The sequence below is a fragment of the Parasteatoda tepidariorum genome, chromosome 7, assembly GCF_043381705.1.
Source record: "Parasteatoda tepidariorum isolate YZ-2023 chromosome 7, CAS_Ptep_4.0, whole genome shotgun sequence".
NCBI classification, from domain to species: Eukaryota; Metazoa; Arthropoda; class Arachnida; order Araneae; family Theridiidae; genus Parasteatoda; species Parasteatoda tepidariorum.
In genome coordinates this window covers 61,624,771-61,652,536 of record NC_092210.1, presented here as the reverse complement: position 1 = coordinate 61,652,536, position 27,766 = coordinate 61,624,771, and the positions used below count along the sequence as shown (strand labels likewise).

The 27,766-nt window shown below is 30.2% G+C and overlaps 1 protein-coding gene across 1 annotated transcript; it reads right to left on the bottom strand.

Annotated features, from left to right (window-relative positions):
* Positions 1–1,573: 1,573 nt before the first annotated feature.
* On the bottom strand, positions 1,574–27,148 carry LOC107439809 (chaoptin). Its single transcript, XM_016052519.4, has 3 exons — positions 26,783–27,148; positions 5,573–8,284; positions 1,574–2,228 (listed from the first exon to the last, which is right to left on the bottom strand). Exons 2-3 carry the CDS (start codon positions 8,253–8,255, stop codon positions 1,669–1,671), a joined length of 3,243 nt encoding a protein of 1,080 aa, XP_015908005.2. The 5' UTR covers positions 8,256–8,284; positions 26,783–27,148; the 3' UTR covers positions 1,574–1,668.
* Positions 27,149–27,766: the final 618 nt, after the last annotated feature.

Here is a 27,766-nt window from a genome sequence, read left to right as displayed (position 1 = left end):
AAGAAAAAAAAGCTATAAAGTTGTTTTTGGAAGGCTTCATCGTCTTATGAAATGACGCTTTTATGCGAGTAATTTGCTATTTTCATAACCGCCGTGAGCTTACAACAGTTACTCATAACTGTTAGGATAAGTTAAGCCTATTTAAACCTAGCGCTGTCTACGCTTATTCTGGGAATGGCGCAAAACGTCAATATGGAGAAAAGTTACAGTTTTGTAGAAATGAGAAGCGCTTGTGGTCCAATATCTTAAGGTTCAAAAACCTACCTTAATACCGCATTAACTGGGTACATACAAATTTGCAAAAACAGAGAATAAGTGATTTTGATTATTAATAATTCAGAATAAGTGATTTTGATTATTGATACCTGAGAACAAGTAAATCGATTATTAACAACTGAGAATAAGTGATTTTGATTACTGATAACTGAGAATAAGTGATTTTGATTATTGATGGCTGAGAATAAGTAATTTTGATTATTAATAACTGAGAATAAGTAATTTTGATAATTTTCATCTAGGTGGTAAAATGTCACCAAATTGGTGATTTTTGAAAAAGTCACTTTAAAAATATTAAAGTTACTCGTCCGTTNATATATATATATATAATTTAAAACCACCGTTTTGCTTCAAGTGTAAGACACTTAAACTGTGGCTTTTTTTATTTTCCTTGGAGTCAGAGTCGAATTGTAAAATTTAATGAGCAAACTGTAGAATTTAATGACACAACAAAGTAAAACAATGTTACAAACTGCGTTTGGTACAAAATCAACGGATAAGAAACTCGCAAAGGAAGTAAATATTTATTATTTTATTTGCCAATAGTCCAAAACGTTTGAGTCCTAAGGTATAAAATTTTTCACATCATGTTAAAAAAAAGTAATTTTACATGACAAAATACTAACTTTGTATGAAATCGGTCAAATAGTTCCTGAGAAATCTAATTTTAAAAATAAGACAAATATAATTTTAAGATTTCTCTGACCAATTTCGCTCAAATTTTGTATTTTGCCACATAAAATCACTATCTTTAAAATGATGTAAAAAATTGCATATAGTTAAAAGTTTTTCAACCATTATTAGGAAATAAAGTAATAAATAATTATTAAAAATTATTTCTTGCATTGAGTTATCTTTAGATAAACGAATTTTATAATTGTGTGCAAAAATTTTTCAATTCGCAAAAAAAGTTCCAGAGACATGGTGAAGTACTCAAAAAGTAAACTTAACATTAACTTTGGACCGCTATTCGGACCAAATTATTTGGACATCTCCCAGATCTTGGCTACCTTTAATATTTAGGGACTTACAAATCTGAAGTTCGTTTTTGTGCCGGATATCACAACTTAAAATATAGTCTGCACTGATTAATATATTTGAGGTGGTTACCTCATCGAGCCTTCAAGGTGTTTACCTCATTGAGTTCTAGAACATGAAGATCCGATCGTTAGATCAAAAATTATTTTGGGTGATATTTTTTCCTTTTCTTTTTGATGCATGTACATTTTTCTACACAACTTCGCGGTTTCAAATGTTTAAATCTCATAGATTTTGAGCAGCAAAACAAAATGCAACGTAATTATAATTATTTTTATTGATTATTTTCGTCATAAAAAGTAAATGTGTGTACAAAATAATTCAATGTTTATAATAAAAACATGTTAAAAAATATCACAGATAACGTTTTAGGAACAAGCTCATTGCAATGCATATTGGCAAAATTAAACAGTAGTTCTCAATGTTGTGTCTCAGAGCCAATCCAACTGGACCTACTTCAGTACATTGAGATTTAAATGCTTGCCTTTCAGAACCTAATGAATCCACTGCAGTCAAGCATAGTTCATATTTTTCTTCTGCCTCTAAATCTCTAAACACGTATTCTCTGTCGTTGTAGGACATTTCTTGCTGAGTCACCAAGATTCCAGTTTTGTTTCGCAAAGTGGCTTTGAATCCTGCCACATCTTCTCTCGTTGCAACGTACCACACCACTCGTAATCCGTGGTCTTTCAGCACCTCGCTGCCTCTTATCTTAATGTCTGGTTTCACAGGCAATTCGGCTTTTTGCGTCATTCCTTTACAGTTTAATTCTTCCAAATCTAATGTTGGTATTCCTCTTCCTTCGAGCCACGGTGGCTGATGGCAAGCTACTGGGTTCCAGGCGGAAATGTCCGGTTGGTTACTGATCCATACACGTAGAGGACGTATGTGGCAGTTGCAAATCAAAGGATTTCCTGAAAAATGAAGCGGGACATAAGAACAATACAGAAACATAAAGAACAATACTTCAGTGTAATAAAGTAGATGAGTCACGATTGCGCAATAGTTAAGAGGTCTCTACATGTTGGATTTTAGGGTAAATTTTTTATTCGCGTTTTCGCGATATTTTTTTTGTATTTAAGGTTTTGATGATATAGTGTTATTAGACAACACAATACCTTACGAAAAAGGTAGAAAATAAAAGGGTCGCTTAGTTAGATTAGGAGAAATGGCGCTTGGTAATTTTTGGAGCTTCTATGCTCTTTTCCTCAAAACTCCAAATTAATAAAATGATGCGACCTGTAGTTTTGAGTAAGTCATTAAAACTACAGGTTTCTTCGGTTTTTAGATTTTTTAAAATCTAATTTTATTACATTTTAAACTTTAAACATATGAAAACTGATTTAGATGACGCTAAAATATTCTTTTAACGTTAATTACATAAAAAACAAAGATACTTCTCAAAAACCTGAAAACAGGCAACTGTTAACTTTTCAACTATCAAAAACTGTTGATTAAAACTGTTGAAAACTGTTGACAGAAAAAATTACTACGGAATCTAAAATATAGCGCGCTTTATCGCTCTCAAATTGTGATTAGGTAACGGCCTGCCAAAGATACTGCCAAATAGGGTAAATATATATCATCTGTTTATTTGTGAAAATCAAATACCAATGCTGTCATTATGCCGTTTTGTCTCGATGAATCTTTCACTTATATTCCATACCTGGCTGACAAACTGGCAGTTGTGGAAATGCTTTTATTTTTATAAAATATATCTAAATTAAAATAGTTTTACTATATTATTAGAAAATAACACTAATATGTAATATCGAGTCATGGTGGCTCAGGGCATAAAGCACTCGCCTTCCAATGAGGTGACCCTAGGTTCGAATCCCAGCGAGGGTTGGTTGATGCGAATTCAGCACCCAGCTCGCATCGTAGACAATTAATGGGTTAGAGTCTCCTTGTCGTCAGGCTAACTATGGGAGGTTTATACGGCTTTCCTCTCCATGTAACGCAAATGCGAGTTAGTTCCATTAAAAAGTCCTCCGCGAAGGCAAATTTCTCCCTATACTCGATCTAGGAGTTCTCTGGCCTTCTGAATTGGGTTCGAAATTACAAGGTTACGGAGTTTAACGTTAGTAGTCGTAAGCCCATAAAATTGGGTCGGCTGTTCAACAACGGTTATTAAATATAAATAAATATATATTCCAAGTAAAGAAAGTTTGACACATTCAAGAATCAATAGTTAGTACATTTTGTTGAGTCAAATAGTTCTTCGCCTATTCAATTAGGCCTAAATAGGTTTTGAAAAAAAAAGGAACATTATGCTTAGAACCCTCGGTCCCTACGCAGACTGATCTAAGTGGTCACCCACCCGCGCACTGACCGCAGCCAGTGATGCTTGACTTCGGTGATCTGCTGGGAACCGTGTCTTAACGATCAGTCCACTGCGGGACCAATTTGAACCGTATAAACAGACCACCTGTATATAGTATGGAATATGTAGTATGTAGTATGGAATGAAAACAAACATAGGTTTAAATTGGATTGAATGGAGATTGAGAGTAAGATGCCGCAAGCATGAAAAATAGCATCCTCCTACGCTTTAGTTGTTATTTCTTAGTCTAAAAAGGGTTTTTTATTTATTTATTTATTTTTTTTTTAAGAAAGTTGAAATTATTTACTTAAAAGATATTCTGTNTTCGTAAAATTGTTTAGTTCTGAATGATTTTGTATTGTATTTAAATCATCTATTAGGTCTAGGTTAAAAGTAGAAAAAACTTTTCTGAACTTATTGTGATTTCCGTATTTCGTTTTGAATCGCGTGAATGAGGAAAAAGAGAATGTGTTATTTACTTGGATTAATATGTACATATGGTCAGAATTACTGTTTATATCCATTACATTCCATGTTGTGGATGTTAAAACATCTGGATTATTTGTTAAAGTAAGATCAGGAAATGATGAAGTTAAGGAGGTTACAAATGTCGGTGTCGCGGGCTGGGTATTAAGAATTTTCAAATCATTAGATGTTATGAAATCCAGTAAAGCATCGCCCCTGGCATCACTGTTGTTATATCCCCAGAAGTCATGATGAGCATTAAAATCCCCACAAATTAGAGTAGGTGAATTATAAAAATTTTTGTTGCTGTAATAGATTAAATCCTTATGCCAATAGATTAAATCTCTTAACTTATGCGACTACAGAGCCTTCGAAAAACTACCTTAAATGATCGTTTACGCGATCCAAGCTCCAAGCAAAACAAGTTTCCATCAATTTCAATCAGCGCCGGTCCAACAATTTGGACCGTATAAACAGACCACCTGTATACAGTATGGAATGAAAATAAACATAGGTTTAAATTAGATTAAATGAAGAGTAAGATGCCGGATGCATCAAAAGTAGCATCCTATGCTATAATTGTTATTTCTTTGTCTAAAAAAGATTTCTTTTTTAGAAAGTTGAAATTATTCACTTAAAATATATTCTGTTTGCTTCTGTTCACTTGTGGCATTACTTCCCGAGTGCAACGTTTATTTTTTTAAAATTAAATGTTTATTTTCAGCAGTCAAATTTGACGGGTAAATAGTATAAAAGATTTTGTATTGTTCTATTCCCCTTATGATTCCGTTAAGAACTATTAATAAATTTAAATAATTTTGGTTAATGATTCTTAAAAATTTTAAAAATATTTAAATTTCTTAAAATTTAAATTTTTTAAATATTTTTTAATAAAGTTTATATTTAATAAAGTTAACTGCGATAAATTTGGAGAGTTCACTACCGTAATTTAATATTTTTGCTTAACAAACCGGCTGATATATTAACTACAATTTGTGCATACATCACAGTGGTCATGAAATTGATAGTTTAGTTCTAAATCATTTAATGAATCTTTTTAGCAATAATAATATATTAATGTTATTTACACCAAAAAACAATTATTGTAAAACTGTTAATAAGTTTAAACACTGTTTCAAATAAGTTTATTTCAAAATGTAGCATGAGAAAGTAATATCGTACAATCACGATATAAAGTAACCACTGTTTTAGTTTTAAACCCTTAATTTAGAAAATAATCAAAATCTATAACGCAATAAAAGTGGAGTAAGATAAGAACATTTGACGAAAAATACTTTACTGTAGATTTTCCGGCAAGCAAAAATATACCGATAACAGAGGAAAATTGTGACAGCATCATAAGATTTTTATATGTAGATGAAAACTACAAATTAAACCCTGAATAAAATCAAGCTAGTATTCTTAAATTATTGCATAATATAAGAAATCTTAGTAAAATGAAACAATTACCTTTAAACAGGAGAGTGAAATTTTCTTTCATCAGAGGAATAAGCTCTTCATAAAAAGTCGCAAAGCGGTTTTCTCTCAGATCCAATAATTGCAATTTCTTCATGGACAAAACTTCCTCAACATCTATGGATCCTAATCGATTATTACTAAGATTCAACTCTTCCAGATCCTTTAGATTAAGTCCAAATGTTCCTTTCGGTAACTTCGGAAGTTCGTTGCCGGACAGGTCGAGATGACGGAGATATGTGAGATTCGAAAGTACTTCCGGCCTTATCTCATTTAGTATATTATTCTGCAACTTAAGAACTTCGACTTTGGTCATGCCATCATCAAAAGTCTTCGTTATAACGGGGATAAAGTTGTGACTCAGGTCTATGTGTTTGATTTTGTAAGGAATCCATGGAGATTTGGGAAAGGACCTGTCTGATATGAATGACAAGTGATTGTACGAAGCATTAAAGACTTCGAGAGATAACAAATCTTCCAGAATACCGTTTGTTTTATTTTCGAGAGACGACACACGATTGTGCGAGATATCCAACTTCTGCAGTGACACAAGCTTCGTGAAGGCAGACGGTGGAATTGATGAAATATTATTATAGCTCATGTTTAACGATATCAATTGCAGCATGCCTTCAAAAGCGTAAGAACTCACGTTTTGGAGGTTGTTAAAATCCAAACGGACTTCGAAGACAACGGGTAAATTTCCGAACGCTTTTCTATTAAGCCTGGTGATATGGTTACCATGCAGATAGAGATACTGAAGGGAACTCATATCCTCCAAAGATTCCCATGGAATTTCGGATATATTGTTGTACCCTAAGGATAGTGTCCTCAGTGTCAGTAATCCGCGAAAAGAACCTCTTTCTAGTCGAGTTATGTTGTTGTAATCTAAATATAGATGTAATAATGAATTCATAGCAGGGAATATGCCAGGAGGTATCCTTGTAATAGTGTTATTTTCAATATGCACTTCATTTAGGGCTATGGGAACAACGAACATCGTTCTGAGGAAGTTATCATTGATATACAACATGCGCAATGATACTAAGCTTGTAAAGCCTCCTGACGTCACTTCCGAAATATTATTATGGCTGATGTCGATTTCAAGCAATGTCGATATTGTACCAAAACTACCATATCCTATTTTTCGTATTTTATTATGATGCATTATAATATTTCGTATGCTGCCAAACTTTTCGAATGCATTACCACTAACTTCTGTGATATTATTGTAACTAAGATCTATGGTGTGGAGTTCGTAAAGTTTCTTCTTTGAAAACGATTTCCTGTCTATTTTATCGATTTTGTTGTGAGTGACGTTGAAAATTTTTATTCCGGTTAAATTCGTTATGAGGACTTTGGATAGATCTGTTATGTTATTGTAATCTAGGCGCAACTCATTGACGTCACTGTTTTGGAACGTTTCTGGAGCAATTTCTGAAATAGAATTATAAGATAAATCAAAAACAGTAACATTAGACATTTCAACGAATGCACCCTTCCCTATAAAACTAATGTTGTTATGACTTAAATCGACTACAACTTGAAACATCCTAATGAAACTGTTACTTGCTATTCTCGATATTTTATTATAACTTAGATCCAACCTTTCTAGCCAGTTCATGTCTTTAAACATCTCGTATCCAATATCTTGCATCGAATTTCTAGCCAAATCTAGAGTTCTTAAACGAGTAGGCGTAATTAAAGCTCTTTGAGCAATAGTTTTAATCTTATTGCCAGCTAAATATAAATCTCGAAGCAACCGCAAACCTCTCAGCAAATAAGCGTCAATCTCCTTCAAATTATTGTTGGAAGCATTAAGAACTCTTAGCTGAGCATTTCTTGTTAAAGCTGAACGGGGAAATTCATTCAAGTGGTTATTTGAAACATTAAGAAACCACAGAAAAGTGAGATCTGTAAAATCTGTTTTGGCGAATTTGCTGAAATCATTATATGATATGTCCAGGTATTTAAGTTTTACCATTTGTTTGAAAACATTTCTCTCAAATTTCTGAATCTTATTATGCTGCAAATGAAGCTTGTCCAATGATCTCAGAATGTTATTAAAAGCACCAGGAAATATTTTATTGATTTTGTTACCATCTAATCTCAATTCTTTGACACTAGGGAGGCCACTAAAAGCATTTGCTGGTAGTACAGTAAGTTGGTTGTTGGCAAGATTCAAGTATTGTAACTTCGATAGTTTGTTTATCGCGGATGGAACATTTTTTAAATTGTTTCCTTCCAAATTTAATGTTACAAGACTTTCTCCAAGTGTATCAAAAACATCGCCGTCTATGTCCTCGATCTTATTATAACTGACTTCTAAATTTGAAATGGTAATATTGTGAAGAACACTTCCTTTTAACCTTCTCACGTAATTTCTTGTCATTAAAAGACTGTTGATCAATTTACCTTTTACATTGCCGAGGCCCAATGCCATCATCGCCAAGTTGGCATTTTCGCAGTGTAGTGTGAGGCCTTCTGTTCCTCCTTTTTCACAAGTGCACGGATAAGTTGTTAAGATGTCTGTAGGACAAAATACATGGGGTGGCTCAGTTGGAGCGATTGTGGTTGTTGAGGGTGGAACCCAGTCATCCTCCGGAGGTTCGAATGCCCCATCTTGACAACATATGTAAACTACAGAGGAGAAAATGGAAACGATCCAAAACAGCCACATTTTCTCTAACACAGTATAGACTTTTCTTCCTAAAAATCAAAATAGTCTTTTTAGTTTATAAAAATTCGCACATAGACGAAAAATTGCACTACTTTAAAGAAAACAATTAACGATTATTTACTATCGAATGTTTCATAAAATCCAGTTTGATAAAACTGATAGAATTATTCAATAGAAAAGAATTGATTTGGAGTGCTGAAATGGAGGGTAATACTAGTACGTGAGTTGAGTTGATATGAGGTAATGCTCTCAGTGAACTAGTTGAACAGAAAACTAGGAAGCAACGTTAGAAACGCTAAATACGGCACTCGTTACGAAAAGGATAAACATTAATCAGTAAAATGTTTTGCGTTTCATTTTATTATTTCAACTGTTATATGTTTACCGGTAGTATCCCATTTAGAGGAAACATAGATAGAAAACACAAACGGAAAAGTCAAGAACATTCAGTTGGTACGGTTCATCAACAGGCAAAGATGTTTAATGGTTCATGTAGTTTTTCCATTTTACAAAAGTTCGCACTGACGTAAGATAATAATTAATTAGAAGATAATTGAATAATAATTAGTTAGATAATAATTTATTACTATCTACTTGTCAGTCGACAGCTTTCAGTGGATTAGTAAGTATCCTAGAATGTAAGCAATGAATGTAGATTTCTAGTATGATGCAAAAGCCGGCAGAAATTATACTGCGTTAAACATAAATGATATGTATGCAATAAAAACTAGCAGTGTTATGAACTAACTCTGACCTAAAAATAAGTAAAAATCATTCGTGGTCACTGATCTATCTGTATTAGACTTTAAGAAGGAAAACTTCCTGAAGTGCCTTTAAAGTAAGAGCAATTTAGCTGATTAACAGAAGAAAAAAAAATTATCGAAATCTAATCTTTTTAAAATCTAAGCAGTGCAAAGGACTAATAAAAGATTATATAGTGTAAATTAAATTATTAAAGTGAGATTAAAAGTGTTGCTGGAGGCCGTGATGGCGGTGTTAATTCCTTACATATATTATTGTGAGGAATCCCATGGTCATTATTTTTTTTATGTCGACTTTAATAAACTGATATTTTCGCTTTATTTTTTGTCTTTCATTCTTAGCCTTTGTGCTGTTGAAGAAGCTTGTTTATAGCATCGACACAACTGAGCGCCTGAAGTGTTTTTAGTTGTGCTGATTAAAATTTTCAAGTCTATCAATTATTATTTTGCTCATTCGCGATTTTAACTAAATGCCTCAGTTAAAATATTTTTTGCATTGATAATTACTGAAAATATCTAATGATGATAACCCATGTACAGTGCTCAAAATAAAATAAAAAAACGAAACACCCTCAATAACTTTTGATCGAATGATCGGACTCAATCTTAATGGTCAAATATGCTAATTAATTAGTGCGACGACATTTTGAGTTACGAAATCAGATACAAAAAGGTACTATTTCTTAATAACATACCTTTTTTTCGAAGGATTCGGACTTCTGATCCCTGCATTATTAATTAGTCCTAATTAATTAGGTAGTCCTAATTAATTAATTCCCCCTCGAACCTTTAAGATTGAGACTTAGAATGGTGAAAAGTTATTTAAGGTGCTTTTTTGCGCACTACACAAATTTTATCAGTAAACAAAAATGGCGGTTCTTTTCTATGTTACTTTTTATTTTTTTTACACTCATTCTACTTATTGCTTGAAAAACTAAATCATATTACTATTTTAAAACGTCAACATTTTTGATGAATACAAAACAATTTAATTCAAAAAAATGTATTCCATTAAGCATTTTAAAAATATCGTCACTTTTTCACAAATTAATAAATTCTTTTGGGGGGGGGGGGGGCAAAGGTTGAATTTTTTTTGTGCTTAGTTAGAACTCGGACACTCATTCATTAATGATAAGGTTACTGGTTATCGAAGACAAAAATTAATATATTAAAACTTCATTGTTCAGAATTTTTTTTCCACTAACTTTAATGCATCGGTTTCGATATTTAGAAAATTAATGTTTTTGAAGTCCTTACGTACTTATACAAAAATTGAAAAAAAAGGTACACTAATTTTTCAAATTACAAATTATTGCATATTTTGAAAATTCATAAAAAATAAAATGTTATGTGTAGTATATTATTAGTCTAATAAAATGTAAGTAAGAAAAAAAGTAAAATTTTGTGCGATTTGTGATTACATTTTCTTTTGTTCTCTTTTAATTCAATGTTTTATCAAATTCCCTTTTAACTTTTGTATCAACTTTGATCTTTAACTGTTCTCTAGCATAATAGTATGCAGCAGACAGGAAATAATTAGCAGAGAGGAAGGTCAGGTACTACATTTTTATCGTGAGACAGTTGTTTATGGATGGAGTGAATCGTGTCATCTTTATTGACAAAGAAATTCCAAAAACAGTCAAACGCAACAGTGCTTCTTCTAGTTCCAAAGACATTTTGATATCTTGAAGCGGGGTATCTCGGATATAAATCACTTTGCTTTTTGCCTTAGTTAGGTGACAGCTTTCTTTTATAGTCTACCTTTAAAACTTATAATTGGGAAAAAGCTTGTAAAAATTTTTATAAAAATAGCATACATTTTTTGTCTTAGTCTATAAAGGAAAAAAAATTAGTTCGAGAGGTCTGAAAGACACTAGTTAATTTTGACAAGACACTAGTTTTTTTGACAAGACAATAAAGACACTAGTTTTGGTAAAAAATTTGTCAAGTTTTTGCTAAAAATTACATATTTTTATACTAAGTCATCAAGGAATTATATATTATTTTTGAAATAGCAAGGGGTAATAATAATACCACACACTATAATGATGCCTACCTCTACCACGAAGATCCAATCATTAGATGAAAAGTAATTCATGCTGGACCGTTTATTTTTTTACTCATTGTATGTATACGTAATAATACGAGATGTAATATGAGAGTACCAGATTGAGATCAAATCTGTGTGGTCATGGGCCGTTGGAGACAGAAAAGCTCTTCTCATACACGATACCGTGAGCTATGAAAGAGAGACTTGCTTGATCACGCATATGATCGATTTAAATAAAATGTAAATAAAGTGTTTAAATATTTTTATAAGTTATAAAAATGAAAAATTTTTTNAGGTTTTACTACCAGCCTTTCCTCGTTTCCGTCTCGCTTTCACCCCTGTTGATCACGCATATGATTGATTTAAATAAAATGTAAATAAAGTGTTTAAATAATTTTATAAGTTATAAAAATGAAAATTTTTTTAAAAATTGATCTTCAGAAAAAATGTAAATTTTAGTGATTGTGTAGATTTTTTGAAAATTGTAGCTTATACTTAGTTAAAATTATTTCAACAATTTACTTTTAATATTTATATGTCTAGCTCATTAATAGTTTAATTCCATTTTTTTATAATTACTTCAGAAATAAGAAATTTGTTTATAAATAATAAAAAAAATATATAGTTATTAACATATGAACCACTATCTGCAGCTACGTAGTTTTGCCAAATTGATTTCAATTTCAAAATGTCCGACAGGTCTCGTTGTATCCCTCTCGTCGTTCTCAGTTTTCATTTAAAAAAAATTGGTAAAATTAATTTAGTCATTTTTTAAAAATTATTTTTTACACAACAAATAATGTTATAAAAAAGCGTGAGACTGCTGAAACGAGTTTTTTTTCTTTCTTATCTTGGTCCATTTGAAATATATTTTTAAATCAATAAATAGAAGAAAAAATTTGTACCAGTAATTTTTTTATAAAACATTTTACAGTATTTGTGTTAAGTCATAATTTTTAATGTATAACATTAAAACATTAAAAAAAAAAAAACACCCAAAGCAGTTACGAGATAAGTATATTAAAGTGTAAAGTTAGCTATGTTTTGAGTGTTCTAATTTATTTGGCTATAATTCTGTAAAACAGCGCCGTCTGCTATATTTTGGGTTGTATCGTAGCAAGTTTGCGGAGTCTCCCGAATTCATTTGTGATTTGTTTTGCTGAAAGGGTTAAATTGAAAGAACGCATTATATGAAAAACACTAAAATTATTATAATATTGGTTAGCACTTTTTTTCAAGCTTTTTTATGCGTAAAAATCTGTCTGAAAAAGTAACCCCACTTTTCAATCTCCTATCAAAGTTACTATCCTGGTTGTGAATCAAAATATGCTTTGTTTTGCATAAGAAATATTATTTTTTCGTAATCTTTTTTTATTAATTAAAAAGCTAGGTACTTCTGTAGAAAAAGATACTATTAATCAAAGTATTTTTTTAAATTTTGTAATTAATTATTTAAAAAAAAATATTTTTCTGTAACATTTAATTTAGAAAAGAAGGAAAAAATTGCAGAAATTTTTGAAATATTCGTCTTAACACATTAGCTTATTCTTTTGACTAAGTTAACCCACTAAAAATGCTAAATTATTGTAGTACAAGATATTAGAATTGCATAACCGAAAATATGTGATCTACCTATTCATTTTCCTCTGTAGATGATTTCCCACGATAAATCGATCAATTAAATTGGAGCATTTTAACTGATGGTATAAAATCATAGCAACATATATTTCTATCTTCAAACATCATTTTAACTCAAAGAATTGATGATGAAAGTTCAAGTCCCATTCTGTTTCAAAGTTTGGTTTTTGTTGTTGTTACCCTTGAAAACACTCTCTCAACTATGGCATTGCTAATCGGTAAACTATACATATTTAATCCAAACTGAGACAATTCCTTAAAAGCAAGATCACCACCTGCATTTTTAATTGTTGTGACCTTGCACCAGAAATCTATCCCATTTGTAGGAATGCCATCAGGTAAAAAATTGTCCCACTTTGTTGTTAAGAGAAATCGCCACTGATTTTACATCTCTACAATTTGGGATTTTTGCGGTAGGTTTCATTCAGCAGGTTTCATGACTCTAGATTTAATTTTTCTGAGTTTCAAAGCGAGTTTTATTTTTCCAAAAGATAAACGATTAATAATAGTTGGAGTTAATAATTGTGAAGATATTTCCCCCATCATACTCTCCGTGATTTTTCCATATATATCTTCGCCATTTCACGAGTCTACGATTTGAAACATAGATATGGAAAGATTATAGACTCCATCAGCAAAACAAATCAAGAATCCAAAATTAAAGTTAAAGCGTTTTCAACAACTATAAAAAATGTCCTTTTTAAAAAGGGTAAAGAAACTGCAAACTTTCAGAATCATTTTATAATGGGAAGAGGAAAATTTAAAAAATATATATACATTTCTGTGAGGAAAAAAAGTAGTGCCTTTTAAAGATTTGTAGCGTTCGAAAAATAATAAGTAGCCCAAAAAGTAGCGTGTAGCCCAATCCGCTACTTGTAGCCTAATCTGACTGTAGTGATGACGAAAGGTTTATGACGGAGGGTAAATGTTTAATCAAAACATTTAAGAGTAGACTGTCTTTTAAATATTTCTGCCCTATATATTAAGCATTTGCTAGATCTTAAGTCAGGTGAGTGCGAAGAAAGAATAAAATGTAGATCTTTATAAGAACGGATAAAGAGAGAGATTGTTAATTAATTATTTTTATTGAACAGTCGATAAATTACTTTTTAATAAAAATTAATAAAACCTTAGAAAACTCAGTATTTTTTAAATTTATTTGTACTCGTTTTATATTAATCTAGTTATAGTTTTCAAGTAGTGATGATAACATTTCTTTATATCAGTAGCATAATTTCGAATGATATTTTTCTTCTACAACAAATTAGTACACTGTAGAAAAGAATTCAGCAAATCTTCTACCAGTATTTGGTGCAAAGTTTCTCATTATCCCAAAGTTTAGTTAAGTGAAAGATCATTTTACTTTAGTTACACAATAGTCTGTGAAGTTTGATCCAGAAATACTTCCATGGTGCAACTGACTGCACCAAAATTTGGTATAAGACACAAAATTGACGATATCTGCTTACGTCATGTTTTCTTAGTCGGTCTCTCGGTATATAGGACTATAGGGACTATAGGGGGACTCGGTATATAGGGACGACTGATGCATGCTGTTTCAAGTATCAACTTAGGTCGATAAATGTTTTATTTGCATTAATTAAAGTAAAGTTCATTTATGTTGCCTTCTTAAATTTGGTTGGTGGAATGCATTCTCGATGTCATAACAAAACCTTCAGGTAAATAGTTCTGTTACGGTAAATAGCAACCCTTGGACTGCATTTGAGTGCTTTAAAAATACCTAATAATGGTGTGATTTTCCTCTGCTTTTATGGAAGGAGGAAAAAAAGAAAGAAGGAATGAAAATCGGTGTTTTGTTTCAAAGCAACTACTTTTAGTGAAAACTTCTATTTATATTTGGAGATAATGAAAATACCAAAATATGGTGAAATTGAGCTCCTTTTTATGTAGCCACCAAATGAATACCAATTTTTGGTGCAATGTAGCTCGTAATTTTTAACAGTGTAGTATGCAGGTCTTAATTGAAAATATACAGTAAAGCAGTAAGATTTATAAATCGAGATGCGTTAATTTTCTCTGCCCTTCAATTTGAATGAAGTCGATAAATATATTTTATTAAGGTCCTATAAACTCGTTTGTAGCCTAGACTCCTATTCTGAAATAAACATTTTTACTTTAACATTTATTTTTTGTTTTAGATCCATTCTTGGTATAATAGGCTGCATTTTGTTTCCTCTCGTTTATATTATTTATATTTTCTGTCTCATTTTCTGTCCAATGAATGGCCCTCCTAGTTTTATCAACTTCCGAGCATAAAATAACGTGGCACAGTAATAGCATGGTATTTTTTTTCTGTACCAATTTTTTCCGCACTGCTAAGCAAATTTTCGAATTTCAATAATTTGTTTTTCTGCAGTAAATGATGTTTCTATTGCAAGGTTTGTTCTGTTATTTAATAGTAGTTTAATCATGCAAAAAAGAAAATAAATAAATAAATAATAGTATTAATAATTATAGTATGGAACTTTTAAGAGGATGGTACGCGGAATCATCTAAAAGAGTTCTAAGAAACATTTTATTCATATTTTACGATGATACGCATTATTTTAACATTTGTTACTGGGTTGATTACGAAGGTATTTCTTTTTCAGCAAACGTTGAAAACTGATCTGAAGTTTAGATTTCANTACGTGGAATCATCCGAAAGAGTTGAAAGAAACATTTTATTTATATTTTACGATGCTACGCATTATTTTAACATTTGTTACTGGGTTGATTACGAAGGTATTTCTTTTTCAGCAAACGTTGTGAACTGATCTGAAGTTTAGATTTCAATGCAGTTCAATTTTCCTTCCATTTATATTTTGAAAAAAAAAAAAAAAATCAAAAATATTAATGAATATTTTTAGTTTCACATATGAATTTAACTGCAGTTAGGCTAATTATAGAAAATTTTCGAGGTTTATAAATGTCACATTTACAGAAATAAGTATACATAAAAAAAAAGAACTTTTTTTTTATATATAAAAAAAGAACTTTTTTTTATTCTACGCGAGAGAAAAGTTTCTCTTTTGTCAACTAACCAATTTAATGATTATCTTTAAATTTTTTTACTCTGAATTTAATAGAATGCAGCATTGACTCTTTGATTTGAAGGTGAAAATTTTATTTTGAACAATCATCATAAAATTTTATTTCGAATTCAAATTTTTTCAATCGTTTCTTTTACAACAGACGAAATAAAATGAAGACAATTTTTCCCCGACTTTAAGCAGGTGAAAATGTTGATACTTTTGTCTCATATTAGCTCTTAACTGTGTAATAGGTCATTCATTACGTATGCATTTGTTAAACCACATGCGCTTGTAAAATTCCTTTTAAATCAATTGTAATTTTTTTCCCCATGGAGATCATTTTTAATGTCCTATCAGTGGGTACGGGCAGGGTTTACGATAGAAAGTAACGCCTTCTTTCTACTCAATGCTAAATTCGTGTTGTGGGCGGGTCATTGATGAGAAGTAACGCCTACTTTCCATGTCAAACTTAAACAGTGTTCTCTTCCGTACTTTTTTTTAATATATAATTTCTGAATTAAGAGATTGAGACCCGATAGCTTGTATATTTAAATCACACCCTCCTCGTCTGCTCTTTGCAAAGCATTTTTATCATAATTAAAAGCTATTTAAAAGAAAGCTTATTCATAAGTTTCACAGCATCATTGCCTTTACAAAGACATTATTAAAGCTTCCTAAACCTGCCTGGTTTGGATACCATGCTAGCCGATCCCGTAACCGAGCGACTTGCACTTTAATTAGTGAGATTCCTATAGATGTAGTTCATCATAGAGATGAGTCGAAAGTAACGTAACAGTGACTTGTCACAGTGACTGGAGCAGTCACTGTGACAGCCTGTTCCAACCAAAAAGTTGTCACAGTGACTGGAGCAGTCACTGTGACAAGTCACTGTTACTGTCACTGTGACAAAAATCACTGCTACTGTGACTGTGACAAAAATCACTGCTACTGTTACTGTGACAGATTTCACTGCTACTGTCACAGTGACAAATTTCACTGCTACTGTCACTGTGACAAATTTCACTGCTACTCTAGCTGTTCCAAATGCCACAGGTATATTCACTGCTCCAAAAAACATACTGAAATACCAGTGAATATTGCCGGCCGATGCTCCAGCTCGTACCCTGCGAATGGAAGCATTTTCGTCGCTTCTAAATTCAAGCTGCTCCACTCTGAAAAATTNCAACAAAAATATTATATCGATTAAATTAACTAAAAACTAATCATATCGATTATTAATTAAAATATTTAATCGATTAATTTTTACAAAGTTTTGATATATAAAAACGATTAATCGATATAAAATATCGATTAATTATATATCGAAATAATAACAGTCACTGCTATTTGTCACTGTTACTTTTGGATCCCAGTAGCAGAAGTAACAGTGACTGAAAAGTAGCAGTTTTGCCCATCTCTAGTTCATCACACAATTACCAAAATACAGTTACTATATTTAATTAAAAAAAATGATTTAAAAAAGTGGTAGTAAGAGATGTAAATTTTTGAATATTTTTAATAGTAACATTTAAATTTAATAAATCATATTATTTTAATTTAATTACTAGTGACAATTCAAACATTTAGTTCATGAACAACAAAGCTTCCTGAACCTGCCTGTTTTGGATAGCATGCAAGCCAATCTCGTGAGCGAGCGACTTGCACTTTAACTATTCATTTGGATTGTGAGATACATTATCGTTGTCCTAAAAATACAGTTACTAAATTCAATTAAAAAAATTATTTAAAAAAGTGGTAGTAAGAGATGTAAATTTTTAAATTTTTTTGATTGTAACATTTTAAATTTATAGATTTCTCGATGTTAGAAGATGTATATGAAACGTTATTTTTTGAATTATTTTGTGTCAATTTATTTATGCCTCGTCATATAGTTTTGCGAAAACTATTAGAAGTAGAATTATGATCATTTGCAAGTGAACTGAAAACGAACAGAACACCTTAATTTCTTTTGGTTTGTAATTATTTTTCGAGTAATTAAATACTAATTTAGTAATTTTTTACGAACGAATATGGATTTTCTTCAAAATCTTGACTCTTAATCACTTTTTCGGTATTCCTTTTACCAATGTAAATTATACGAATTTTTATAATTGATACTCACATAAATACCCAAAATATTAAAATGTTCGGGTATTTAAGAATTTTGATAGAAATTCAGTGATGAGGATTTTCTTCTGAATTTTACTAAATTAGTATATTTCTGAGACCAAATAAGTTTTGCTTAAATTGAAAATAGTTAATTTTTTATTTACTAAAAAGAGAAATTCATTCAATTGAACAAGTAAATTATAGTTGATATAGTTTTCGTTATTTTAAAGTGTTTTAGTCCTTTACAAATTACCATTTTTGTTTCCAATTTTTAATATTATTTTTCTTATTGCATCGTGTGATTCAATTCGGACTACTAAATTAATCCTAGTGGAGGCCCTCTCTTTTGTAGGATATGTTGATTGTATACAATGGGAAATTAGCAAAGTAAAAATAGGATCATTTGGTACTTTAAATTATATGACTATGATTTATTAGTAGTATTGAAATTAATTTCTTGGTGAAAAAAGTAGGTTCACATTTGATTTTACTTTCTGCGATAGGGAAAATATAATTTTTTAGCAATCATTGTCTGTTATTAATCACAATTGAATTAAATTAATTGGAAAAACTATCAGGCAAGAACATGTGGGTCGTTTTCCAACACGTTCACGCCGGGTGTTGCGCCTGAAAGCGGGACGGAAAAGAGAAAATACTGGTAGAAGAACTATTTCAATATTAGATAATATTCGGGAGGAGTTAATCTATTCTCAACAATAACGATTCACCGTAAGGAAATTTATCACGGCGAAGAAGCAATTCAATATAAAAATTGCATTTGCATCCGTTAAAAACAATTGGTAGTTATGGATTTTTATTATTTCCGAAAAAAAAAACTAAAAAATGAAATTTATTTGTTACCAGTTTTTACTTCGGTGCTCCACCCGATGAGACAATCTAGCGTGACCCACCGGTGGGTCACCCCGGCGTGAACGTGTTAAGGAGCTAGAACTTGCACAATATTTATTTTCATGAACAACTTCAATGTGAAACAAAAAAAAATTAACCCAATAAAAAAAAATACTACAGTTAAAATTTTAGACTTTTGTCTGATTTTCAAAATAATGGCTCTTAATTAGTTAACTTGTTTTTAGTGTGTGCATAGTTTCGTTTATGTCATTATTGTTGTCCCTAGAAAATTATGTTATTCATATTTAGTTTATGAGTACGATATTATTGCCGACAAATGTTGCACAGTTTACTGAGTGTTGCCATGTTATCATTTGCTGCAACCCAAAAATAGTGTCAAGATTCTAAGATAAAAAAAAAAAANAAAAAAAAAAAAAAAAAAAAAAAAAAAAAAAAAAGGGATTTCGGGATTAATTTTCTAAATTTTCCTTTTTTGCTGTGAAGCAAAGTGACAAAGCAACGAGAAACTTTTTTGGGTTATAAATTGTGGAAGATTTCTATAATTGGAGGATTTTTGGACTAGTTTTCTAATCTTAGCCTCTTTTTTTTTGGAAGAAAGTAATTAGCAACAAAAATCTGTTAAGTTATAAATTATGGAAGATTTCTATAACTAAAAGATTTTTATACTAGTTCTCTAATTTTTCCCTCTTTGTCTTGGTAAAAAGTAGCAAGCAACTAGTAAGTAACGACAAAGTAACAAGCAAAAGTAACAAAACTATTTAGGTCATAAATCGTGGAAGATTTCTATAAATGGAGGATTTGTGAAATAATTTTCTAATTCATATTTTGAAATGAAATAATGAACAACAAAAAACTGCTAAATTAATAAATTGTAAAAGATTTCCATAAATCCAAATAAGAATGTGGGAGTTAATTTTTAAAAAAAATGGAGGATTTTTGGAATTTTGAATTGTTTTTGTAATTTTTTAACTTCTGCTTTGAATTAAGGTAATGAAAAATCAAGAAACTATTAAAGTAATAATTTTCAAAAATTTACATAGTTGGAGGATATTTAGAATAGTTTTCTAATTTTTCAATTTATGTTTGAAATAAAACAAACAGCAAGGATAAAAGTAATAAAGAAGAAGTAATAAATTCTGGAAATATTTATGAATGGATATTTTTAATAATTTTTTCATCTATTCTTTTAATTAAAGTAATCAACATTTAAGAAATTGTTAAAATAATAATTGTGGAAGATATATGTAAATGGAGGATATTTGGAATAGTTTTAAAATTTTTAAATTTATAGTTTGAAATAAAATAATGAATCACGAGGAACTCTTCAGGTAATATATTCTGGAAGATTTCTATAAATGCAAACTCGAAAGTGTGAGTTATAATTGTGGAGAAATAGAATATTTTGTAAGTTTTGAATTATTTTTGAAACTATTCAACTTATGCTTTGATTTAAAGTAATAAAAATCTATACGAAACTTTAAAAGTAACAAATTGTAGAAGATTTATGTAAATGGAGGATTTTTGGAATAGTTTTCAAATTTTTATTTTTTTTAAAAATAAAACAATAAACAAAAAATACTTTGGGTAATAAATTATGAAAGATATTTATGAGCGAAACTTTTTGAAGTAATTTTCTAATTTTCTAATTTATGCTTTGAATTAAAGCCATGGAACATCAGGAAGCTGTTAAAGTAATAATTAAGGAAGATTTATATGGTCGGATGATATTTGAAAAAGTTTTCGAATTTTTCAATGTTTCTTTTAAATAAAACAGTACGCAGGGATCTGTCTAGGTTTTTCTGAGAGGTATTTTGGGAAAATTTAGACATAATTTGCGAAAATTAAAAAATCACAAAATATTACACAAAAATATGGTAAAAATATGGATTTACCGTTTCCTACGAGATACAAAATGAAATTTTAAGAAAAAGTATTTTGTGAAACTACCGTTTTCCCTAAAGTTGAATTTGTGAAGGTACCGCTAAACGGTAGTAAATTTGGTCTGAACAGACCCCTGAATAGGCAAAGAAATTTGGTAATAGAGTCTGGAAGATATTTGCGAACGAAATTTTTTGAATTTGCTTTTTAATTTCTAATTTTTATTTTAAAATAAAATAATGAACAACAAGCAAATGTTTAGTAAATGAATTATTCTACTGCAATAGAGTAAGTCACGCAGATGTTTAGATCTAACTTTATGTTGCTTTAAAAAGAAAATAGGATGCAATATTTTCTTATGCATTTACATTAGGAAATAAAAACCTTAAATGAACCTCATTCTAGTAAGTGCAGCTGGTACGTGTCAAAGTACGAAAATTGGAGCTTTCACTAGAAAAATATTTTCACTTAAACAATGAGAAACAGCTGAACGATGAAAACACTTTTCTTTTGGAGAGATATTATCTAGATTGGAACAATGGTATATTATTTCTACACCTTATTATCAAATAAGGCTCTTATTTGAAAAAAAAAAAGAACAAAAGGAAAGAATTTGAAATGATTTTGACTATTTTCGGTTCGAACATATACTTTTTAAAAACCTCTTACATAGCAGAAATTTAAGATTTAAATGTTATATTAGGACAAGGATCTTAAAAGTTTATATATTTGAATTGTGTTAAAAAATGAAGTGATAAAAACTAACATGTTAAGGGGCCTCTACGCTCGCCATCTTGAATTTTAGGTAAAGTTTTTAATTCGAATTTCAAGGTTCTTATTTGAAAGGAAAAAAAAGAACAAAAGGAAAGAATTATTTGAAATAATTTCGACTATTTTCGGTTCTAACATATACTTTTTAAAAACCTCTTCCATAACAGAAAATTAAGATTTAAATGTCATATAAGGACAAGGATCTTAAAAGTTTATATATTTGAATTGTGTTAAAAAATGAAGTGATAAAAACTAACATGTTAAGAGGCCTCCACGCTCGCCATCTTGAATTTTAGGTAAAGTTTTTAATTCGAATTTCAAGGTTCTTATTTGAAAGGAAAAAAAAAAAGAACAAAAGGAAAGAATTATTTGAAATAATTTCAACTATTTTCGGTTCGAACATATACTTTTTAAAAATCTCTTACATAGCCGAAATTTAAGATTTAAATGTTTTATAAGGACAAGGATCTTAAAAGTTTATATATTTGAATTGCTTTAAAAAATGAAGTGATAAAAACTAACATGTTAAGGGGCCTCTACGCTCGCCATCTTGAATTTTAGGTAAAATTTTTAATTCGAGTTTTTTTTAAATATTTTTTTCTGTACTTAATAAACTTTCGATGATATAGTATTATTAGGCAACACAATACCTTTTAGAAAAGGTGGAAAATAAAGGCATCGCTTTACTTCAGTGTTTCCCAAACTTATGACTTTTGTGTACCCTTTCTGAATTTTTCGTACCACTGATAAAAAAGTGAATGTACTTTTTTTAAAAATATGTTTATTTTTCTTTTTTTTTGGTACAAAGTTTTGTTAATAAGTTTATTTGCATCAGTGAGAAGGATGTTATTGTTTTTGCTGTGATAAAAAAATTGCACAAAAGTTAAAAATCATAACTAGCTGTTGGCACCACTAATTATTAACTGTTAACACAGCAAAAAATAGCCAATACAAAATACGTAATCGTAAATTTTCAAGGCTAGCTTTGTTTGAAATTTTAATTTGTTGTAAGATATTTTGCGTAAGAACGTATACCCTCGCTGAACTGTTCACGCACCCCTGGGGGTAGGCGTACCACACTTTGGGAAATACTGCTTTACTTAAAATGGAGAAATGACGTTTGATAATTTTTAGAGCTCCTATGAATTTTTTCTCAAACCTTAAAAACAATGCAATGATACGATTTGGAGTCTTGAGTATAAGTCATTTCAAAATTACACGGTTCTTTGTTTTCATATTTTCTTAAAATTTAATTTTATTATATTTTAAACTGATGAAAGCCGATTTATGATGCTAAAAAATTCTTTTAATTTTAATTGCATATAAACAAAGATATTTATCAAAAATCTAAAAACAGGCAACTTCATACTATTTAACTACCTATTCAAAACTATTGATTGCAAAACTGTATTGCCATAATTTTGTCAGAAAAAATTAATAGAGAATCTAAAATACTACACGCATTATATCAAAAATTGTGATTGGGTTTCGGTCTTGTATTTTTCATGTATCGGAAGATACTGCCAAATGGAGCAAAAATGCATCATCAGTTTATTTGCGAAAATTAAATAAAGAGGATTAAAAGCATATTTAGAATTTTCTTCCCAGTCTCCACCCCTTCGATACTTGAGTTCGGCCAGTAGAGGAAGGGCAACTTAAGACTCGTAAATTATTATTTAATAATTATAAGACTTGATGAGTCAGCAAAATTAGTCTGAACAAAGAAGAGTGGTTGTTGACGTATGCCTGTTTAGGCAGAGGGGGTGCGATTGTTCTTGCTTTCTAGTGGCGCCATCTATGGCCAAGAATTCGACTTCTGCCACACCCATACGTTACACCCGTTTATATGGCGGACTCATTTATACATCCATTCATTCATCCACAGATCGTAATTTTGACCTGAATCAGAGAACGATCGATCTCCAATCCAGTACCCCCAGAGGTATTGATTCGTAATGGGAACATGGAGGACTTTGAGAGTCGACAGATTCAACGTGCATCAGTCACTTTACTGAGTCTTCGGCCGGCAGGGTTCGAACCCATGAACTCTCGGACACGGGCCCAGCGTCCTACCGACCAGGCTATTCCGGGCCTGAGTGGTAGTATGTCTGTTTAAATGCTATTTGCTAGCATGAGCATGCTGCAAAGGCGTAGGTAGGTATTTAATTTACGTCGAGCTAGATTTGCACTATGGGCTTTTGGCGACTGTCTGGGAAACAACCATGAGGATGATCCGAAGAAATATCATTGCAATTTTGATCCTCAGCAGAAGGGATGGCTTCTCCGCTTTGGTAGCCCGACGACCTACACGTGAAATCGAGCACTTTACGGTAAAACAGTTTAAAGAGGGCTGATACCGCACACTCTCGGTCCCTACGCAGGCTGATCGAAATGGTCACCCACCCACTTACTGACCACAACCAGTGATGCATGACTTCGGCGTTCTACTGGGAACCGTGTCTTTACGATCAAGTACACTGCGGGACGCAGTCAAAGCGTATCTAACAAAATGTTACGTCAAGATCAAGAGGGAATGGAACTATATATTGGCAAGTATTATTACGTCAAAACAGGGTGCACAAAATATCATATTACATAATATTAGTCAAATACAGATAAAGGGTTAGTTTAGCTAGCTCTTGCCACTTTATCGCTTATCTATCAGTTATTCCTATTTTTCTTTAAACCATTTAGAAAGTCTCAAAAAATTGATCAATAAATATCATTTTGTTACTACTCGAAAAAAACATAAAATAAAAATTTGGCAGCTATGTTTTAGGACTTATCAGCACAAGTCTGAGAAATATCTTTTTGTCTATATGCAAAATACGGTGTCTTTTATCAAAAACTGTCACCTGAGAAATTTGAAAATGTGGTTTAGCATTATAAGGCCCTCCTTGTCCTTTACATTTTTAAAATATATTTATATTTTTTTTAAAAACTTGTTTTGTATTTTTGTCTACATTGTTGCGTTTGAAATTTTATTACAGTTGATAAAAAATAAATAAAGAGATAAATTCGCATGTCTTTAGTTAATTTTTGGAGAAGCAAAAGCGTATAACACAGTTATCATTAGCACAACATATATATATTGTGGAGAAATAGATTTTCAATTTTTATTGAGATTGCTTTATAAATTAAAGTGGTACAAAAACACTCTAATAATAAATTTACTTCCACTAATTCATTTTTGATGGCTTCGTTTTTTGATTTGCCAATATATTACACCCAGCCCTTCAACACTTTTTTCTGTTCCGTATTTAGTTACAAAGCGTACATTTTTATAAAGTAACTTTTATGCTTGAAATTGATTGCACCTCATGTTAGGGGAAATTGACTTATTTAACGTAAGCATGACATGCTGCAATTGTGCAATTAGAACTACTACTTAGTTTTCTCTCCGTAGCTTGTTGTTACTGCTCTAAANTCAAGGGGGGGGGAGTAAGACCTTATGTACGGTAATGTACGAAGGGGGGGGAGGGGTTTAAAATGTCTCCATTTTTGTGTACGTACTTTTTGAACGGCCCCTAACACACTTATCATTAGCACAACATATATATATTGTGAAGAAATAGATTTTTAATTTTTCTTGAAATTGCTTTATAAATTAAAACGGTACAAAAACACTAATAATAAATTTACCTCCACTATTTCATTTCTGATGGCTTCGTTTTTTGATTTGCTAGTATATTAACATCCAGCCCTTCAACACCTTTTTCTGTTCTGTTAGTTACAAGAAGTACATTTTAATAAAATAACTTTTATGCTTGAAATTGATCGCACCTCATGTTAGGGGAAATTAACTTATTTAACGTAAGCATGACATGCTGCAATTGCGTAATTAGAACTACTACTTAGTTTTCACACAGTAGCGTGTTGTTACTGCTCTAAATGCTTAACCCTCTCAGGGCAATGGTGATTGTTACTTTTGTAGTATTTCATTTTAATATCAGAGTTGTTGGACGTGTCATTTGAAAAATTTTGTATCTTATTTGAATTTTAAACGTAATTAAACTTGAAATACAAATTTATAACGAAATTTATTAGGAAGTTAAAAAAAATCAAATTTTGTTAGGCTTATTTATTGATTGCTTCACCTTTTAAACAAAGAATTATAAGGCTTATCGTAAAATATTTTTGATGAAAATTCAAATACACATGACTTATCATTTTTAGTTTACAATTGTAAGTATAAATTTTTTCCCTAAACTGCGCCTATACTGTTACACCAAATATTCATTTCAATTTCAGAGTTTAATGATTTTATTAAATTTGTGCCATTCATAAAACATACGAATAAGCAAAAATTTAACAAAGGTGGTATGTTTGTAAAATTTTAATTATGAATATATGCAGTATTTATAATACATTAGAATTATTTGAACGAGTGCATAAAAGCGAATATAAAGTTGAAGATTATATTTTCTCCGATTTAAATAAATCATCATAGTTTTTGTCCCCAAGATTTACATTTTAAATATCCAAATATGTTTAGATGTTTATAATATATGTAATATATCCTCAAGTATAATTATATGTTTATATGAATTATTTCTATAATTGTAATAATCCAGATTGGATTTCCTTTGATACAGAATTATTTGAAGCTTTCTGTTCATACCTTAAAATTCGGTATTACTAGAAAAATTTATTAAATTCTGAATAAGTAATATTAAAATACAGTAATATTGAATATATTGTATAATTAAATACTGATATATTGTAAAAAATTTAGATTTTTTTCTTAATGATTGAGGAAAAATTAAGTTGTTAAAGTATTTTTAAATGAAGCAATCTTTTATATTTTAATATTGTACAATGGGGTTTAAAAAAATCACAGAAAGAGTTAAAAGCATTGTTTGTTGAGTTAAATTACGTCAAATATTACAAATATATATTTCGAATCATTAATAATCTCTGGAATTAAATTTAGAATAGAAATTTTTTTTTTTAAAAAGCTAGGAAGAAAAAAATTTCGTTTTTAGGCATTAAAACAATTAAATTAACAATTGAAACTTTAAGGTTCTCGTTTCGATTCATATATTTTCAAAAAAACATTCTACGAATAGAATTACATTTTTTCGCATCTTTAATTAGAATTCGAATATAATCATATTTAATTAAATAGCTTTTTAGTAATCAGGTGGCAAATATTCGTTACTTTGATTACCTTGCATACACATTAAAGCTTTTGCGTCACGATTCTGTTTAGATTTACATACATTAATTAGTCACCCTCGAAAATGGTTAATGCAAAAAAAGATTTGAATTTATATTCAAACCTAGATATTAAGTCATGTCAATTTTTTTTATCCCAGTATCACAGATAATAATGTCCAATAACAGATATAATATTACTGATAATGAGAAAACAATAATAGTAAAAACAAATATTAATGTAAAATATGAACTCACTTTAAAGTAAAAATGCAAACAATGGCTTCTTTAAAAATCCATTTTTGAATTCGAATTTTTTAATTCTAATCTATTCCTGTGGGATAACAAAGCATTAAAATAATCCACAAAAAGGAGAAACCTTTCATTTTTCAAGGATGCATTTGAAAAAACATTAAATTTTAATCATTTAAAATATATTAGCGGAAACTATTTTCACAAACATGATATCGACGTATCCGAAAATTTTTAAACAAAACTCGTGTGTTTTGTATGCCATGACCTAATTTTCTAGCCAAGCGTTTCATCACAGGTTTTGAACACCATTGGCGTTCGCCAAGACTGGGCAGATCTAGAAGAAATAATTCTATAAAACTTCAGAAGCAACCAGTTTATGTGCTACACGTGGAAAATTAGAATAGAAGAAAAACCAGTTTTATTATTCATTAATTTTTAACAATAAAAAGCTCCCTCCTTGTTGTTGTCAAATAATAATTTTTCATTTTAAAAAATGAGCTTAGGCGCTATTTTTGAGGGATTAGATTATTAAAAAAACTCCTTTTAAATTAAAGTTATTGAAAAAAATTTGAATGAATTTATTAAAATTAAGAAGATTCATTTCTTTTCATTTATTTTTTTTCTAAGTAGGGAACATTTAGGAGAACATTGAACTTATATATTCACTTACGTAGGTGTCATTCAAAGGAAATAAATATTATTGCAATATTTATATCAACAGAACTGTGAATAAAACGTTTTTAAATATTTTCCATTTTATATAAAGTTTTTATCACGATTTATCGGCTGAAATGTGTTAGGATTATAAATTAAAGTTAGTTTCATTCTTGAGATTTAATTTCTTGAAACTTTTACAAAAGGGGAGTGACTTTAATTTATAATAAGAACAAATAGTTTTAATTATCGCATTTCAAAAAGTATGTAAATTATTTTTTTGCTAAATTTCTTATTCCTTATGTAATTTAGTAGAACAATACATATTTTGCA

Bases quoted from the DNA above. Each gene is read 5' to 3' on its own strand.
- LOC107439809 (XM_016052519.4), bottom strand. From the start codon at position 8,255: ATGTGGCTGTTTTGGATCGTTTCCATTTTCTCCTCTGTAGTTTACATA. The intron at 2,229-5,572 runs GTAATTGTTTCA...TTCATTTTTCAG, and splicing joins TTTCACTCTCCTGTTTAAAG to GAAATCCTTTGATTTGCAAC.